This window comes from Tenebrio molitor, chromosome 4, assembly GCF_963966145.1.
Source record: "Tenebrio molitor chromosome 4, icTenMoli1.1, whole genome shotgun sequence".
NCBI lineage: Eukaryota > Metazoa > Arthropoda > Insecta > Coleoptera > Tenebrionidae > Tenebrio > Tenebrio molitor.
Window position 1 is genome coordinate 487,385 of NC_091049.1, and position 19,181 is coordinate 506,565.

Consider the following 19,181-nt stretch of genomic DNA (forward strand, 5'->3'; position numbering starts at 1 on the left):
CACGCGACTCAAAGACGTTCAGAAAATGACGTAATATTTTATTTATCACAAAGGGCAAATTACAGTTATTAATTTACGGTAAACAACTAACCTTGATAATTTAAAACTTAAAAAAGTAAACTCCAAGGACATTTGTATTCGGGACTATCATAATGAGGTTACTTAGACGCTAGATGAGACTTATTTACAAATATAGTACAAATCTTAGTTGAAGAAGTTTACTGGGTGAATTTCCCACTTTACAGCTAAATGTTTACATTCCAAAACAAATAAATTAAAGAAAATTTTGTTCGAAAAATTTAACTAGGCTACATAACTATACTCTTCACTAGAATGAGGTGTCCTTTCGATATACTGTTTATCGATGAGCGACTCAATACATTTTTTTATCAGCTGAACACTCGGAGCGAACGACACTTTCGACTGGGCGTACACCTGCAACGAATCATTGAACCGGCCCTCGACCAACTTTAATTCTCACCTCCTGAATCAGAGCGTTGTGTTTGAGTATCTTCCTGGACTTCATGATCCGAACGATCGCCGCCTGCAGATACATCTTGCGGTCCTCTTCAACCGAATTCATCGTTTGCTCGACTTCCTGCGGCGACTCCTTCTGCACGGCCGCGTTTATCCTGAACTTCGTCCTCTTGTTGTTGTACTCCATGTTCAAACGTAGCACAGTCTCGGGCTTGAGGTCCTGCTCATTCCAAAGTTACTTCAGTGACTCACGCCCCCTCGATCACTCACCGTGCTGTCCGACAACAACAACTTGCAGTCGACGAGACTGGCGGCGTACCTGTGATACTGCTCGTTGGTCAGCTGGAGGCTCTCCCTGATCTCTCGGTACGTGAGGGAGTCCGTGTGCTCGAACAACAACAACGTGGCCATCTGGAACGTCTGCATCGTCACTAGATACGATTTTTTCAAGTGGCCCAGTTTCAGCTCCGCCTGACACAAATTGTGCAGCCACGTCAGCTTCCTGCCGTTGAACCTGTTGTGGTAGAAATTCTCGAACTACAATCACGAACGTTAGAGGTTTAATCGTGGCGCGATCTTCTCCGTTACCATCTGCACGCTCTTTTCCAATTGTCTCGGGTAAGTGAAAGGGGTGGTGCCCGTCTGCCCCAGCGGCCACGCTCCCGCTTGCAGCACGTATATGCTGAAGTTGATCCCCAGATCGATGTTGTCCAGTTTTAAAAACGCGTTGAATTTGTTGTTGAGGTCTGCACTGACTGACATGTCAGTGAACATCCGGTGCAGTTTGCTCGTGAACTCGTAGCCACAGGCTTGTTTCAACCGGTTGATCATCGATTCTTCGGCGTCCATGCTCTGTGTCTGCTGATGGATCAGGCGTTTGGCCAACATGCGCGAGTAGAATTTTTGAAAGACGTCTTTATCGTCGATGTACTTGAAAATGGTTATGCTTTCGGCGAGTTTTTCGTCCACCTGAAACAAGTGAAAACGATCAAGTGGGTTTGTGTCGAAACAATCGCTGTGATTTTTGAGGTCATGTGATCTGACTCACTTCCGAGTCACTGATCCCTTTGCTCGACTTCCTCAACAGGGCGTCACAGTACTTTGCCAGGAACTCTGGACTTTTGCTGACGGGTTTGCCAAACTTGTGGTTTATCACGGAACTACAAGCTTTGTCGAGTGCCCCCATGAAATTCTGGTCGGACTTGAACACTTCTTGTATCAAGAGCTTGTACTTTTTGTACACGCTTAACATGTTCTCCACGAAGGTGATGTGAATGTTTTCCGCATCGATATTACCGACAGCCTGGAAAACGTCAAAAAAATGAAAGAGAACAGTCACGGTGGACTCCCAACCGCCAATCCCTGCGTCTTGATGTGATCGAGAACTGTGTCGACCAGCACCGCCATGGCGTTGTGCACGCTCTTCAGCAGGTCATACATGTTGGAGAGATCTTTTTTCCGTTCTCCTTGCACCATCGCCGTGCACTCGCTGTAAAGGAACTGCAGGTGCTCCTCCACCATGTGGGTCTCGCACCTCTTCGACACTTTGGACAGCGAGCTGGGATGGAGGAAGCGTCGCGCCCGCAGCAGCTCCTCTTCAATTTTCGCCTTGACCTTCTCCATATACAGGCTGACATTTTTTTCTTCTAGCAGCTTGGCGGCGTTCCTTTTGAAGTGTTCGCCGCTTTCTTTCAAGAACGGCTCCTCGAAAGTCTCCTGGTACAGCTGCAGTTGACCCTTCTTCTTGTAACCTTGAACCTGAAGGGGCGTGATTGGCAAGTTTGCATTTTGAGGTTATGTGTGTTTTTACCTCGACGAAACTCAAAATTGTGCCCCTGACGGCCTCGATCGGTATCGAGCAGGTCCTCTGGGCGCGGTCTTCGCTCAGCGCTTCGAGCAGGAGCTTGACGAGGCGCGGCCCCAGCGGGGCGATCATTCCAGACTGCCATACTTCTAATGCGAGCTCACCTATTTCCATTTGCTCCCCAGCAGACGAGTCGGAGCTGCCGTAGATTATCTCGGCGTCGGACATTTTTTGGGTCCTGATGTGCTGCTGGTTGAGGTACAAGTAGAGGCTGTGCAAGTACTGACTTCCCACAGAATACTGCGACCAGTAGTGGTAGTAGCTCTTCACTAAATTCATCTCACCGTCTTCTTGCACTTGGACTAGAAGTTTCGAGACGTGGTCGATGAGATACTGTTTGGTTTCCGCGTACAGTCTGTCCGCCATGGGCTCTGGGTGCGCCACACATAACGAGTAAACGTCTCTGTCGAGGGCACAGTGTCAGCATTGTCAATTTGTGCGTGAGATAACTTACGAGAAACGGTCATTCCATACGGGCCGCGGCACATGATCCAAGGTGATCACTCCTGTGATGGTGTCCCGGATGGCCCCCCAAGTCACGTTAAAATCAACACGGCGCGGTTTCAGAGACATCGTGCTAGAATGACGGCTGGAAATGACAAAGCGTTTCTAAAAATATGCACGTGTATTTTTTTTTAGGTTGCAACGTAAACACAAAACACACGGTGTGCGATCGGCTATTTTATTAATAAATTTTGATCACCTGGTATAAAGATCGTCACTTATTTCTTTGTGTGCAGTTTTTCCACCGCGAGTGGCACTTTGAATTTTTCTGGCGGCGCAGGATCGAATCGTCCTTTTGTTTGTTTACTTTTTAAGTCTCGTCGAATTTCTCACCGAATTTACAAACATCGTAGAATTTGTGACGAAATGGGGTCAACTTGACGTGTGAATGTCATTTGTCGACTCCATATTTTTTTTGACTTTTCTAAAAACGGAATACAAATGGCTCAGAGTTTTGTTGTCGATGCGTGCGCCCTCTACTACATTTTTCTATTAATATACACGGTGATTCAAGGAATTTTTTATTTTGAAGTGCTTCAAAAAACCAGCAATTCGTTTTCTATTGATCGTAAAAAAATTCATCTACGATTTATTTCAAAGTAAATATTATAGTTCAACACTCAAGTTGTTAGTCGAAAGTCGACATCGTCAAGTATTTGAAGGCTGTGAAGTAGACGTCAATCTGTTGTACAAATTTCACTTCATAGTAGGCGTTGAAGAGTCGTTTGTGAACGCACTAAACAGATTACGCATCACGGATTAGCTGTTTAAATCTTACGTTTTACTTTTACACGAATGGTGCATTCACAATCGACTCTTCAACGCCTACTACGAGGTGAAATTTTAAAAAACACTATAACGTTCCGACTAAAATAGTAGTTGCTTTATTTACTTATTTTCATTTAAATGTCTTAAAAAAGTTATATCTATACAAAGTGATCAAAAAGAAAACAAATCAGAGCAGGCGTTGTCACGTCGCGTCGTAGCAGATCACATATGCAAATAAACGTTCAATGCGTGGGCGTAGACAATTTGTGGTCTCAAACGCTACTTTATAATAAATCATAGAGCTAAAGTCAAAACGAAACATGACAGGGCGGAGCTTAGGATGCGCGCTCTCCAATTTACCGCGGACAGGGGCGTATCATACAGTCGTCAGTTTAGGGGCAAAAAGTTAACCAAAACTCAATTTTCTTCATCTGATGAAAGAAATTCTACACCGAGGTCATGTACTTTTGTTCTAGAACCTCTAATAGAATAATAAAAACTATCTTCTTCTTCAGAACATTCCCCTAACACCCTCTATAGCGTAAACAAAAGAAAATTTTTGACTCCGTCACTGTCATATACGTAAGCTGGATTCAACTGATCTACATTCGTCTTCTGCGCAAACCACGTGATGTCATGTTTCGTTTTGACTTTACCTCTACCTCATGAATTTTAGACGTTGGAATTATAATTATTGTACATTTTATTATTATTATCTGATATGGAGAAAAAAAAACAAGAGGAACATTTTACATTCGTAAGAATGGTTAATTCACCAGCTTTATTGCCAAACGCGACGCCACTGCTAAGCAGATTTTTCGGAGAAATGTTAAACAAACGTCAGTTTTAAAACAACGGTATTGATGTTAACCTTGAAAATAGTTTTCGATTTCGGTAAAGTTTACGGACGTTTCGTGTAATTGTAAGCAACAATTATCCTAGAATAAGTGGTAAAATGAGTTTTACCATTGAAGTTAAAGCATTAATTAATAATTAATTAAACAATAATAGATTTTTCGAGAGTTAGGCAACCAATAAAACGACTGTGTGTAGCAAGTATACATAATGTGTACGATATACGATTAAGCTGAGAGAGACATTTCTATAAAACAAAAGATGAGGTATAGTTTGTCCAGTGACAGATTGGTTGACATAAAAATCACTAAATTCTACGCAGAGAAAGTACATACTACCTATAATGTGTTTCAAAATCAAAAATCCACCACCTGTTGAATTATGTTGGCAGAAAAAAGAAAAGAAATCGCAGGAATAAGTTTGAACCTAACCTTCTGCCAAAATTTGACATTCGGTTTGTCACAAATACCAAATTATAAAAATGCCTCGAAAAACGAGGAATCTTTCAACGAGCACTCATTAACTGCTTGGAAGAATTTAAAAAACACGATGAATTACGACCAAAACAACTGTCAACAGTTTGCTTTCATAACCCCGCTTTTTTCTGACACTTGCAAACACACTAAAAACAAAAGTTGGCGACGTTGTCGGTTGTATTTTCGATGTAGAATGCAGAGTTGGTGGATTTTTTATTTTGAAACAGATTATAGTGAAAATTATTTATGTATTTACTTTCAAGCAGTAACATTTTTTGTCTTGAAATTATCCTCTAATTAATGTATTTTAGTGCATTTTGTAGTGTTGGGTTACAAGCCTACAATTTAAAATCTCCCAATCTCTCGCTGGACGAAGTATAGCACTCTTGATTTGTTTTCGTGTGAATCACTCTGTATGTATTGGGTGATTCAAAATGATTGTGGATAAGTATGGCAACTGTGTACGAAAATTTATGTGGCAACTGTGTGGGTGGGATAGAGTTGCTCGTCAAAATTGAAATCCTTATGCTTGCGTAACATTTTTTTCATTTATATTCTACGCCTTTACGTTTTATTTACCAACTTTCTGAAACGTTTTAGAGACAGATTATATTCAAAATTTTCATTTTCACTGTTGTTAACAGTGGCGTAGCTAGATGCTTCCGTTAAAGAAATAAAATTTGTTCTGTTTTATTCCGGTGAGATATGAGAATATGATCCCAAATGACAATCTTAATGCAAAAACATAACACAGACGTTTAGGAAGGACGATCAAGTTATGTAAAATATTAATTTGCATATTCGCACTATCAAAAAATCATCTTTTTTGCAAATGAGATATATGAATTTTAAAACTTTATTTGATCCGATGGGAGTGTGAGAAAAGAAAGAGTGTGATAACCTATAGAATAATTATTTATTTAATGATAATAATAAAGTGATAATAAATAGATAATATCAGTATATTACATTTATGATAATGTTGATAATTAAAATCTTTATACAATATTGTGAAATCAATCCACTAACAAATGTACAATTATGCTAGACCCCATAATGCACGCGCTAAATATAGAACATCTAACACTTAAAATTATTTTAGTTTAGTTTATTTTTTTTTCGATAAATACGCAGGAAATTGTCTTTAACTTTGTACAGTTGTTATATTGTTTTCAAAGCCGTCGACTATATGACTGTTACCATGAATCGAAAAAAAAAAATCAGCATAAAATTATCCAGTTGCTCATTTTTCATCTATTGTACAGAAGAATACGACAGTGACCTCTTTGTGTTGTGGCTAAAGAAAATATCGCATTTCGATACGTCGCGGCGAAGGAAGCGGGTTGGCGGCGGTGCGGGGAGCCGCCATCGCCCCTCCGGCCGCATCGCCAAGCACACAAAAGCGCCGGCCGACGTGAAGACGTCGCCCCTTAACCAGCCGTTCCAGTGGGGGCCGCCGGGGGCTGGACCGCCGTCGCCGCGTTGGGCACGTTGGCCGCCGGCTGCGGGGCGTACATCACCGGTGGCGTTGGTTCTTTGTCCGGCATGAACTTCACTACAAAAAGGGGCTGATTATTTCGGAATCGGGCGGGGATCGCGACAGTGGCGGGGGAAGTGGTGGGGCGACGTGTCACTGCTGCTACGTACTACTGAAGGGGGCGGGGTCGTGCCGAATCGACATATCGTTTATTTTCTGTGTTAAATCTGTCTGTCTTTCAAATGTATGAATGATGCTGTATTCATTTATTGACATTATGAACTGTATGATGCATAAAATGTGTACTCATTTGGATCGATTTTGGGAGGGGGGACATGCGACCCCCCTCCCCTTCGAATCTCTCTGGAAGTGTCGAAATGTCAAAATGTAATGGCATGCTTAGATTCAGATTTGTATTACCTGGACAATCCTTCGGGGGTGGCGGCGTAAATAATGTCGAGAACGGGGGAGGATGGTGCCACATTATTTATTTCGATTTTACATCGGTTGTTCGATAAATAAAAAAAAATCGATACAGTTTCACCTTCTCTTTTTATATTTATAGAACCTGTCGATCAATCTTCAACCGATCAGCACAAGCAAGTACTATTTACATTTACTCTTAATATGAACATCGCTATTGATGATGGGGGCGGGTGACGAAACGTCGTTCGCACTCGTTCGTTTTGCGAAATTTTCGAAAAACGCCGTTCCGACCCCGCCTCCCGTTTCCTAATTCGTGATCGGTTAAATATCTACAAAACATCAAAAAACAAATTTACACTGAAATAGTTACAACCTAGAAGTACAACTCAATCATTGTTAGTAAGTTCGTTAAAAGAGTGAAAACAATACTTCCATACCACATAACATTATTTTGACAGCATTATTGAATTTTTCTTTAACAATTGATTACACTTGATTAGCACAACAGACCTATTTTTTTAGATTTAAATTTATTTAGTTTTAAACCCCTAAAAACCTCCATTTTACCAGCTCTAGTAAATAGTATATGAACGAATTTTCGCATGTTTTTTTTTTTTTTTTGTTTGGTGTATTTAATCATTTTTGTCAATTTATTATGTAAATGGTAGATTTTCTGTGTTTTGCCAATTTGCGTACTGGAAAAAAAATCAAACCACAATTAAGTCGGTAGCTAATGGCACACCATGCAACCATCGAAAAACCATGCCAGTCTACACTAAAGAATTCATTCGTAAGAAAAGTAATCCAAGGAGGCATGCACAGTTGGTAAAAATTTTCCGCGGAGTTTGCGAATTCCGGCGGTCGACAAAAAAAAAAGATGTCCGTTGTATGGGTTCATGCATTGCACACTTGGAGAGCGGCAGTCACGTTGCTGCGCACTATAAGGCGTTTTGTTGCTATAAGCGGCGGCAACGTGTGAGCCGCGAGTGGCGCAACAAGGTGAACTCTATAGGTCGAAATGCGTGAAACGAAAGGAAAAATAAAATCGAAAATGATGGGGGGAAAACTGTTTTCGGACGGGGAGACTTGTCTACGACAGAAAGACAGACAGAAGCCACTTTACATCAAAACACAAATTTGGTTTTAATTACCGAAAATCGTAGCGACAGGTTACATGAAGTTCACTATGGAAGAGAAATGATTCCATTTAAAACAAAGATCGTCTCACGTGGTTAAGATTTTGTTTGAAACAAAAACGAAAATAGAACTGAAGAGAAAAAATCTTTACTTACTGACAATGATAATTAATATGACCAACCCGATAATCCCCATGATTATCATCATCTGCGGGAGAAAAAGAAACACAATGATTTTTGGTTAAGATCGACTCGGACGTGCCGGAGGTCGTCCGAGGACTCACCTTCAGGTTCTGCAACCAGAATTTTCTCTTTAATTTGCCCGCTTGCTGTTCGAATTGCGACGCTCCCTGTTGAAGCGCATCTGCAAAATATCGTTCACTTTGTAAAAATATATCGACGGACGGGGTCGGTCGAGGGGAGGAAAAGGAAAATGTGAAAGAAGTGAAGCGGTTCGATCGATAAGTGTGAGGAGATTGAAATGTCTGATGATGGACTTTCGAGAGAAGTACAAATAATAATATACAGGGTGATTCATATAGTATCATACAAACTTTAACCGGTGGTAGATTCCAACCCATAGACACTCTTACAAAAATAGCTAGGTTCTAAGGTTAAAATTGTTGAAGATAAAGCATGTTGAAGAGTGTACTATGTACCACCTTTTAAGAACTGCAGATAAATGAAAATATTTTACGTTGAAACAAACTGTCAGGCATTGTTGTCAAAATGAAACTAAAGCGAACTTTATAATACAAATATTTTCTCTATAGCAACAATTGTTTGCTTCTATTATGACATTCATGACATTTGTTATACATTGGACATAAAGTGAATAATTTAGCGAAGAATGGCATTTACTAATAGTAAAAAAACAGATATGGTAATTTTTGCCAATTTTTGATGTATGACTCAAAATTTTATTGTCAAGAGCCTTTTGAGACCGGAATCTGCCGCTGGTTAAAATATTTATGAAACTATATGAATCACCCTGTATATTGCATATGTATACAGAGTGACGCAAAATCAGTCCAAAGAAGTAGGTAGTACTCCATTGAAAGGTTATTTTATTGCACCCCGGAACACACCGAAGTGTAAACCCATTACAAGAAATTTGCTGCTGAGATACACGTTTGAGGATTAAAATCGATACTTTTTTCGTTTTATCTGTCTCTGCAGTTGATTTTTTTTTTGTGAGAGTTTATAAGTCTGTCCACACCATTAAAAATTCCACGAACGAAGTGCACCTCACTCTCGGGGTTAAAATACCAAAACGAAACTAGTCATACCGGGTGTCCCTCCTAAATTAATTCGAGCTTTTCGGATGTTTTTTGAAAAATCGAGTCGAGTGTCACTGTTTCATTTTCGGTGGCCACCCGTACATAGGACGACTAAAGATTCTCGAGTACACTTGGATTTAAAAAAAAAGCGGGACACGCCAAAAAAAAATAGATACAATTTTTTTGGTTTTTTAATACATAGTTTGAAAAAGGTTTATTAGAAATCGGTTAGAATTATTTGAAGGTATGTCAATTTATAAATAATAGGTTAGGCTTTAACAAACTAAGTGTATTTTCTATAGGTACTATTCCGGCCAAAAAATTTCATCCACCCTTTTCCTGTCATTTCACAAAAGTTGCGGATAGTTTAACCTTTATTGTCATTATGATTGACGTTTGCAAATTAAAATTTGAAATTCATTACAGTCACCCATAAGAACATGGACACAATTTGATTGACACATGAAAACATGTGAAGAGAGGTATACTCAATTTCATATAAATGTGCATCTAAGCAAGCCATGAAAATCTGATTTTCTGTTGGTATTAAAGCCAAAGCTAGTAACTTTGACTTTCAAAGTTGCTTGCTATGCGCGAACTCGATTTGCTAATTTTTCAGTTTTGTCCATTTTAATTAACATTGCTGATTTCAAAAGCAATGTTACGTCTTTTTACTGATAAAATTAAAGTTATTCTTATTTGTTTCTGTCTTTGTATTTTTACCAAGTAAAGATTTATTGGACATGACCTTCATAAATGTGACTTTTGCAATGTACCTAAATTAAAGGTGCTTTTACACATGCACAGCTCACTTGATGAACATTTATATGAAATCGACTATACATAATTCGTTTCTAAAGGTTGCTTTACAGCATACATGAGTGAAATGACAGTTGTGACGAAATTTTTTTTCCGCCATTGAATCCATTAACAGTGTAAGAAAAAATGAGTTTTTTGTTGTTTGTCCCGTTTTTTTTAAATCCAACTATACAAACATCGTAACCCTCAAAATCAATAAAATGTTAGAAATGGAATAAGTAGAACACGAAACGAAAGAATAATAACTTTGAAAATAGTATATTATTACATGAGCGAGTAAAGAAGGATTTATCCACGAAAATGAAGGTTGCAGCACAAGCCGCAGGCGCGTGCTGTAATCATTTAAGTGGATAAAAACCTTTACTTGCGAGTATAATATTATGCTTTATCTTTATCTATGATCAAATATACAAAAAAATAATAAAACAAAATCTTAGTTCAATACTTTGAAATTTTTTAATTTTAATGTTCCTTTTGTTACCATGGTTACATTTTTATTTTTGGTTAGGTTGCTGTAGTTACTGCAATCTCTAAATTTGATTGGTCTGATGGATAAAAGATCTTGCCAATTTTATCCATGGCTGGGAACCAATAAGAACTCTCTTTTAATTCATCGTTGGATAAAATGACAATCTACACTAGAGCTTTTACATCAATAAAGTTGCTTTTATCCGATGATCGTAGATAAAATATACAGAGTGTCCCAAAAGTACCGCCTTTTCTTGGAGGTACGTCATTTAGGGATGTGGTAGAATGCTGGAAAAAATTTAAAAAAATTTCCTGATCCTCCATTTAGGAAATATACGCAATTTTAAAATATAAAAAAGGCAACGCTGTAACCTGAGAATTACCTCTATCTCTAGAAATACGTAATAGCATTGTATTATTGAATACCTAGGCAACCATTTTGATGAGCTTGAGGTAACACAACAATCAAACACTTCAACAAAAATTATTTTATTAAAATAAATGTTCAAAATTTTGCCCATTTGCGTCTAAACATGCGTTGGCTCTTTTAACGATGTTGCCGTGAACGCACTCAAGCATTTCAGGAGTCACCGTAGAAGTAGACATTGAATTTTTTAAACTATTTTTCAGTACTCTCTAACACTTCTAGATGACGCACCTTCAAGGAAAGGCGGTACTTTTGGGACACTCTGTATTTGCACTTAAAAAATATATTATCCAGGGCGGTAACTTGTGTCTTGAACATGGAATACAATGAAAGATTTGTTTTTGTGGAATTTTTTTTTTCGATTAGAAAGCAGAAAACATGTAGGTACCGTGCGTGTTTCGATAAAAACGAAATGCATTTTTTTGCATAGTTTTAGACTTTTTTTGTTCGACACTGTCAGAATTTAAGAATTTTCTCTCTCACAACTTGTCAAAACGAAACGTCAAGCTAATTTTAAAGGTTTTAAGCGATTTGGAGACTTCGGGGGGGCTCGTCGAACAAAAAAACGTTGTATTCAACACGTTCGTGTTTAAATTGGGCCTTTTTTGGCACTCGTGGGCCTTTAAAACGTTTCACTCGCGTTTTAAAATGGCCCACGCGTGCCAAAAAAGGCCCAATTTACACACAAACTCGTCAAATAAACTTCTATTAGGGGCAATGAAGCCAAATAAAAAACCTCAGCACTGGGAGAAGTTTATCATTTTTAACTCCTCAAAATACCACCGCAAAAAGATTTCCGAGTGTAAAGTCAAGACAATGTGTCCCTTTTGTAACGAGCTTACGATTTCGGTTGGACTCATTCGAGCTGGACGAAATATCCGAGAAAATAATTTTCTTTTAAGAATTTTTGATCCACAATTTCGCGTATTCTGTCAACAAAAGAAATGACAAAAGAAATATTGACATTTTGAATGACGTTGTAATTGTTTGACAGGTCGATCTGGTTGGTTTTGATCTAGATTGCCTTTATCGCCAATCCAGGCCAGAATAACAATCGAGTTCCTTCCGTTCGGTACGACCTACTTAAGAAGGGTCGGATCGACCAGCGCGGACGGAATTCGAAAAACCCTCCGCCCAGTTAACCTCCTGACATTTAACAAAACGCAAAAAATCCGGGGGCGGTAGGTGTGGGAGAGGCGGCGTCGCCCTTCGCCGGGATCGATGTCGGCAATTTTTGGGGGACACTCTGTACACCGACATACCCGCTCTGTCGTCGAGCTCTGACAGCTTCTGGTCTCTTTCGAGGACCTTTTCCACGTTGGTCTTCATGATGTCGACCACCTCGTCGACCTGGGCCTGCGTCTGCTGGAGGCGCCTTTGGGCGGCGACTTGTTGGGGCGTCCTCGGACCCCCGACGATGCCGTCATCCCCGCCGGCCGCCGGAGCCCCTAGAGAGTCCCCCGCAGACCTGCCCGTCAGACGAAATTAGCACCGGAGGCCCTGCGCGTGTCTTTCGCCCGTTTCCAAGGGGGCCCACGACCAAACAAAAACAGATCGCGCCTGCGCCGCTCGAAAATCAATTTCGTCCACATTTTGACGAACGTTTTCGCGATTATTCCTGGAAATGGTCGTACCTGGGGCTGCGGACGCGCCTCCGGCCCCCATGAGCGGGCGGGCGCGAGCTGAAGGAGCGCCGCGAGCGGCGGCCCGGGGGACGGCCCCCGGGGTTCTCTTCTTCGCGGGGCACGGGCGCCGCGACGCTCCTTATACCACCAGACAATACTCACATTATCCGTGTGATATTTGTACGGAATTAGAACCGAACGTCCACAACACTCGCACACAAGAAATACTCCGTTGATTTTCAGCGTATTGATGTTTCGTGACGTCACACTGCCGCTTGGCGCAGGCGCACTAGGCCGGTCTGTGCGCATTGTGATAGGTCAGGCACCTGTTCATTAATAAAATAATGCGGAGTGGGGAGAAGGCGGGAAGGTTTGAATGTCTAGGTAAGGTTCTCAATGATAAATAAGGTAACGAACTCATTGTTCATTTTTGAGACTCCAAATTAAAAGAAAAGACATTATCGATAAATGCCGTGAGTGTGATAAAGATAGAAGGGCATTATTTTTAAGGATTTTTGTGACTTGAAATTTTACGTGTCAAACAGATTAAGTTAACATTACACCAAATTAAGTGAGATGGAAATATTCGTCGCAACCGTTGTCGTTACCTTATTTATTATCGAGAACCTTATGTTTAGAAGGAAAACAGCGCCATCTATTTGTACGATTTATTGAGGCTAACTATTTGGGCTTGGTGTAGTAGTTGGAAGGGACGAAGGGCATCTTGGCGGTGACGGCGTCATACAGCTTGTCCCTGATCTTGAGTTTGAACCTGGTGCCAGCCTTGGCGAGGGCCGTGGGGACGTAGGCCATGGCAATGTTCTTGCCGAGGGTCGGGGAGGGGCAGCCGGAGGTGACGCTGCCCACTTGGTCGCCGCCGCCGTCGAGCACCGGGGTGCCGTGGCGGGCCGGCGGGCCCGCCTCCGCCACCAGTCCGACCCGCTTCCTCTTGGAGCCGTCTCGGATCTGGGCGAGAACGACGTCGGCCCCCGGGAAGTCGCTGCGTTCGCGTCGCCGCTTGGAGACCAACCAGGTTAGGGCCGCCTCCACAGGGGTAGTCTCGGCGGTGAGGTCGCTGCCGTACAGACACAACCCCGCCTCCAGCCTGCAAGAGCCATTGTATTACAAGCCCACCGTCACGCCGCCCCTACCTCAGCGAGTCCCTGGCGCCCAGCCCCGCCAGCTTGACCTCCTCCTCTTTCAGGATCTCCCGGGCGATGTCGACGGCCTTGATCGCCGGCACCGAGATCTCGAAGCCGTCCTCGCCGGTGTAGCCGCACCGGGTGATGCGGCACGCGCCCGACCCGCACACCGCCGCCTCCGTCGACGTCATGAAGTACAACCGGGAGAGGTCGACGTCGGTGAACCTCTGCAGAACACGCGCGGCATGGGGCCCCTGCAGAGCTACCAAACCGCGCTCTTGCGGCTCGAAAAACTTCACCCGGATGTCGCTGGCGGCGTTGCGCTTCTTGTGTTCTTCCAGGGCTCGCAGCAGGTGCGCCTGGTCCTGCAGCTTCATGGCGGCGTTCGACACCACGTACAGGTGCTCCTCGGAGATCTTCGTCACGATGAGGTCGTCCAGAACGCCGCCACGCTCGTCAGTGAATACCGTCAAGATCGATGAGTTGGCGGGGAGGTTCTGCAGGTCTGCCGTGCACACGGATTCCATGTACGACAGGCAGCCGGCACCTGGGGAACAGGACAAAAACTGCATTCTTGCATACAAAGTGTGCAACGAGAAGCTGTTTTCATAAACTCGCTCGGGGCCAAATCTGGCGCGTACAAAGGTCGTTACAATACTTTCGCAGCAGATTCAACAAATACATTTGTACACAACACAATGCAACGTGAGATTCTCTCTCCAAAACTCCAAAAACGATCGTTCGCAAAAAAAACGACAATTAAATTTTTAATGGCGCCCATCAAGGCAACAAGTTGAGATACCAACCATTTCCGACACGTCCAACCAAAATGTTTGTCGTGTACTATGATCGGCCTCAACCTCGTTAAACTGTCATTCCTCCACTTTCATTGTGCCTTCAGGTGGGCGGTGCAATCCTCCTGGTCCGAGGAATTCTCTTCGCCTTGCACCACGCCCACCCGAACAACCCCCTCTTCCTGATACTACCGGCCGGGTTATACTGTTGCTGGTCGGTACGCTTCAGGTTTGACAGACCGGGATTCGAATAAAATTCGATTTTGCAGGACGATCGCAGATTCGTCTTTACTTATCTGATCCTGACAACTCCGAGCGTGGTGTGCGTGACGGTTTACACCGTCACGATGATCTTTTATCGACCACAGCATGGTTTTCTTTTTTTTTGTGTTGGTGCGTTCGTGAGGTGTAAACTGTTTAATTTGAGTGCGAAGAGGTGCGCTATTGCGGTATTGATATTCTGGACTTGGATCGACGTAAATATAATACGTAAAGAGATAATTATTATTGTTGAAAGGTTGTGATTGTAAAACAGTGCTTGGACAGTTTGCGGTCGTAAGGTATTCATGATGTTACTGTTGTCACCAAGAATATATAGATTTTTTTTTAAATTGAAGTACCTGATGAAGAGTTTGCCGTAAATAAGGTGAATGGAAGATGGATATTGGAAGTTTTTGGGATAATTAAAAATAACAGAGTGTTCCTTTGTAAAGAGGAAAAAAAGTGGTGTTGATTTGAAGTTTTCGGGAATGACATTATGATACTTTACTTTAATCATTTTCAATGAAGACGAAGAACAAATTTTTACTAATTTTTTACGTTTCGGATGATCGTTGCACTGAAAATAATTAGTTATTTACATTACAAGCTGCGAAAGTTTACTTTTATGTGCGAGGTGTTTTTAAAGGGCCGAGGTGAAGCGTAAGCGTAGCCGAGGTTATTTAAAAACTCCAAGCACGTGAAAGAGCTTTCGCAGCGTGTAATGTATTAAACTTTTCATTCTCCCATCGACATTTAATAAAGTACAATGATTCAGTGATTATAATAAAATTAGTATAAGCTGGCTTGTTGTTAACGTTACTTTAGTAACAATAAAAAAACATTATTTTAATGACATTTATCAAATATCGTTGTCGTTGAATACTTGGTCATAATTTAGTTTAAAATGCATTTCATTGAAGAAGCTGCACATATTGCGCGCAGAAGTGTGTTGCCGGACAATTCCAAAGACCGGTAGGTACAATCAAGCTTACGAAAATTTCATTAAATGGTGTGCAACGAATGATGTTTTTGACATTTTTCCTTTTTTGTCGTCCAGGGCACGAAAGTTTTTCATAGCTAGCAACTAATCCCCTAGCATGTTTTACTTTCGCTTTCAATCGCCTTATTAAAATAGAAAGTTACACTTTTGTAGGGGGGGAGAATGAAAACTTAATACATATTAAAGTCGGAGAATTTTTGTGTTTTATCTTTTATCGAAAAGTTTGGATGAAGTGAGTCCGAGGACGTGCCAAGTGTTGGTACAGTTGGCTTAAAAAAAAATGGGAAATGAAATTTGTCCTAATGTGAATTGGAAATTTAATTTGTCAATTTATGTCAATTTGTGTCTGTTTGACAGTAGTATTTCTGACACATAAGTGCCGTTTTTTAACCTAAATTCTAAAAGGCCGTTTCAAACTATAAAAAATTTATAAAATCTGACAGAATTTTTTCTGACTGGACTACACAGTCTGTCCAAAAAGTCTGGAAACACCCCAATAAAATAGAAACGAATGATTTTCGAGAAAAACGCAAAAACAAGTGAACTAGCGTCTTTAAAAAGCTTTCTATTGATGGTATCTGTTTGCTGTTTTTAAAGACCTTGAAAGAGTTATGTCATCAGAGGTTTTTTTAAATGGCAACGTCGCATTTTTACTACCGTTTTTAATTGTCTACCCGACGGTCAAAAAATTTTCAATTTACATAAGAAATTTCCTGAAAAAACCTATTTTTTTATACAGGTGTCCCGAAAATGACGCACTTCCGATGCACTACGGTGTAGAAGAGATTACCATAAACGTGAGAAAAATGTTAAAAAAATTCTATTGGACTTATCTGCTGATTTGGCGGTCTTTGAAAGTGGCACTTAACAGGTCAATTATTTCGAAATAAATGTATTAAATTGTCATGAAAACTACCTCTAAGCGTATATATTATCAAAAAGTACAAGATCACTCACTACCAATATCCGATCCTGCATAATGGAGAATTTAGAAGTTTAGGAAATCATAAGAATTATCTTAAATCTACTAAGGCAACACTGCAAGGTAATGATGTACGAGTATATCTTTGTTTACATTCTACTATCTTGTCTGAAATTTTTTTCCAAATTTTTTTCATGTACATTTAAACATCCTCCATCGAGTAGTGAGTGCGCCATTTTCGGGACACCTGTATAACATATTAACTTTTTCAAGGTAATCGAAGACAAAAAAGAAAATATCACCAGAAATCTTTTTTAAAACACTAATTGACCTGTCTTTAGATTTTTTTCAAAAATTATGCGTTACGTTTTCATTTGGGTGTTTCCAGACTTTTTGGACACAGTGTATATGATGTTAATTTTTTCGAATACCTAATTATAGTACGACGTCAAGTAGCTGCAGAGTAGTCATGTTGTTTTTGAAATGAGTATTTCTTAATAAATTTGAGATAAAAGAAATATAATTATCTTGTAACTGTGTCATCTAATGTCAGATGTAAGTTTTATCAATTAGGAAAATTTTTTCAATAACTTATTATTTCTCTTTCGGTGTGAGACTTCTTGTCACAGAAACAAATAAAAAAAGTGATTATACTTGGGCCAACAAACAGATATAGTAATAAAACCGCCCCCTAGTGCCCGCGTATTTTAAATAGCAGCTTCCAATTGGCTTATTCAAAATGTGCGCAGATTTTCGAAAGCCTGATGTACATCCACAAAAATTACTTGACGGCATCCAGCATCTCATTCGTTTTAACCTCGCTTCGGGAGTTTGACCACGTGTTTATGTTTGTTTGTTTTCCTTGGCATTTTTCGATTTGTATTACAAAATAGTTTTTTTTTCAAGACTTATAAGAATGACAAATGGCAAGAACCTGCTTCATTGTGAAACAGGCTTCGGCGTATATCGTTCTACGCAACTAGGCCACATCCCCTTTTTTTATTACTATATCTGTTGGTTGGCCCAAGTATAGAATATCATTTTCGAAGTGTCTTTTCTTTGAACAATTTGACGAATTGTGCAGAAAAAAAATGTCTAACTTTAGTTCAATGGAAAAAATGTAAAACTTTCGACTTTCATGGGGAACACCTGTACCTAGGTAATATTATGAGGATTGCGGTTAATACAGACTGTATTAGCATTTTTCGGGAAATTTTGGCAACAAAACATTTTCGAAAATCCTTTGATTGCGTCCGAGGTTCATATTAGGTCATCCGATTTTCCATTGACCTTACCATAATTTTTCTCTTCTATGTCTACCAAAAAAGTGCATACAAATTTGAAATTTATAAACACGGAAATAAATAAAAAGTTTTAAAATGAACTGTTCTTGAACTTCTTGCGCAACTCCGTTAACTGTTAACTATTTTCTCCATGCTCGTGTCATCACTCGTTCCATTTTTTTTCGTGTTCTCCGCCTTTATTGAAAATTAATCTTTTTCTTTTTTTTTTCTTCAAACTATCTTGGCAATGATGTCATGTTATTCTTGCTTTTAGACAAATGATGACCCCGAAAGATGCCATTTCATCGATTCTTTTTCACAGAGGATTAAAGTAAAATATTCTAATGCTTTCCTGAAATTACACTTGACACATGTTCACTTCTCCGGACGCACTCTTCAATAAAACATAAACATTCTCATGCAACTGTCAATTCTACAAAATGTAGAAAATGATTTTGTGCAACGTAAACGTGATTTAGAAAATTTTGATTAATTCTATACATTATTTAAACGAGTAGGTAGATATTTCCTCCGGTGTAACCGTATGCATATTAGAAATAAAGCGATTTATACCACACATTTTTCACTTTTTTTTCTCTCTTACAATCACAAGTTTAATTTGACCGAACCAACATTTAATATTTGAACATCCGTTACCCACGAGTCGCACAAATAAATAATTATCAAACAAATATTGACAATCGACTGTTACGATCTCTCTTGTGTACACATTTATCACCTTATTATTGCATCGTATTTACAGTGTGCATTTAAAAAACCACCGAGGTCATTGTTTGTGTTTTGTCGCTCTGGCTCAAACCGTGGAACTTTCGCAAACCAAATCCATCCGCGTCCATCTGCAGGGCTTCCCGCTGCTTCAACTCGCAAACACGCCACCCCCACGTGTGCGACAACTCACCCGTTATCTCCGTCTGGAGCATGTGCGAAACGTCGAAGAGCGACGCGCTGCTCCTGGTGTGCAGGTGCGAGGCGGCGATGCCTTGATCGGCGTACTGCACCGGGAGCATGTACCCCCCGAAGTTCACCATTTTGCCCCCGTTTTCCACGTGGAAGTCGTACAGGGCCGTCACTTCGGCCTTCGCGTCGGCTAGCCCTCTCCGGAGGGCCACCTTGGCGACTTTCAGCACTCTCAGCGCGAACATGTCCACGATGAAAC

The 19,181-nt window shown here is 40.6% G+C and overlaps 3 protein-coding genes across 5 annotated transcripts; all 3 read right to left on the reverse strand.

Annotated features, from left to right (window-relative positions):
- Positions 1 to 21: 21 nt before the first annotated feature.
- On the reverse strand, positions 22 to 3,274 carry Cul2 (cullin 2). The gene is made up of 9 exons (XM_069046138.1): positions 3,045 to 3,274; positions 2,796 to 2,930; positions 2,288 to 2,744; positions 1,831 to 2,235; positions 1,526 to 1,780; positions 1,066 to 1,446; positions 748 to 1,014; positions 482 to 697; positions 22 to 435 (listed from the first exon to the last, which is right to left on the reverse strand). Exons 2-9 carry the CDS (start codon positions 2,912 to 2,914, stop codon positions 304 to 306), a joined length of 2,232 nt encoding a protein of 743 aa, XP_068902239.1. The 5' UTR covers positions 2,915 to 2,930; positions 3,045 to 3,274; the 3' UTR covers positions 22 to 303.
- A 2,567-nt stretch (positions 3,275 to 5,841) lies between these two features.
- nSyb (neuronal Synaptobrevin) lies at positions 5,842 to 13,119 on the reverse strand. Of its 3 annotated transcripts, XR_011159405.1 has the most exons (7): positions 12,765 to 13,119; positions 12,240 to 12,445; positions 8,268 to 8,347; positions 8,140 to 8,191; positions 7,999 to 8,031; positions 6,842 to 7,542; positions 5,842 to 6,499 (listed from the first exon to the last, which is right to left on the reverse strand). XR_011159405.1 is itself a non-coding variant. In XM_069046162.1 (6 exons), coding segments are annotated over exons 1-5 (354 nt in total). In that variant the 5' UTR covers positions 12,767 to 13,119; the 3' UTR covers positions 6,273 to 6,499; positions 7,999 to 8,017. The 3 variants fall into 3 exon arrangements, 2 of the variants coding, with proteins under 2 accessions (XP_068902262.1, XP_068902263.1); XM_069046162.1 differs by lacking the exon at positions 6,842 to 7,542 and having other exon boundaries at positions 6,273 to 6,499; XM_069046161.1 differs by lacking the exons at positions 6,842 to 7,542; positions 7,999 to 8,031.
- Positions 13,120 to 13,256: 137 nt separating this feature from the next.
- On the reverse strand, positions 13,257 to 19,170 carry LOC138129839 (aminomethyltransferase, mitochondrial). The gene is made up of 3 exons (XM_069046145.1): positions 18,924 to 19,170; positions 13,754 to 14,291; positions 13,257 to 13,707 (listed from the first exon to the last, which is right to left on the reverse strand). The coding sequence occupies exons 1-3, from the start codon at positions 19,165 to 19,167 to the stop codon at positions 13,284 to 13,286; spliced, it is 1,206 nt and encodes a 401-aa protein (XP_068902246.1). The 5' UTR covers positions 19,168 to 19,170; the 3' UTR covers positions 13,257 to 13,283.
- Between the last annotated feature and the right edge of the window lie 11 nt (positions 19,171 to 19,181).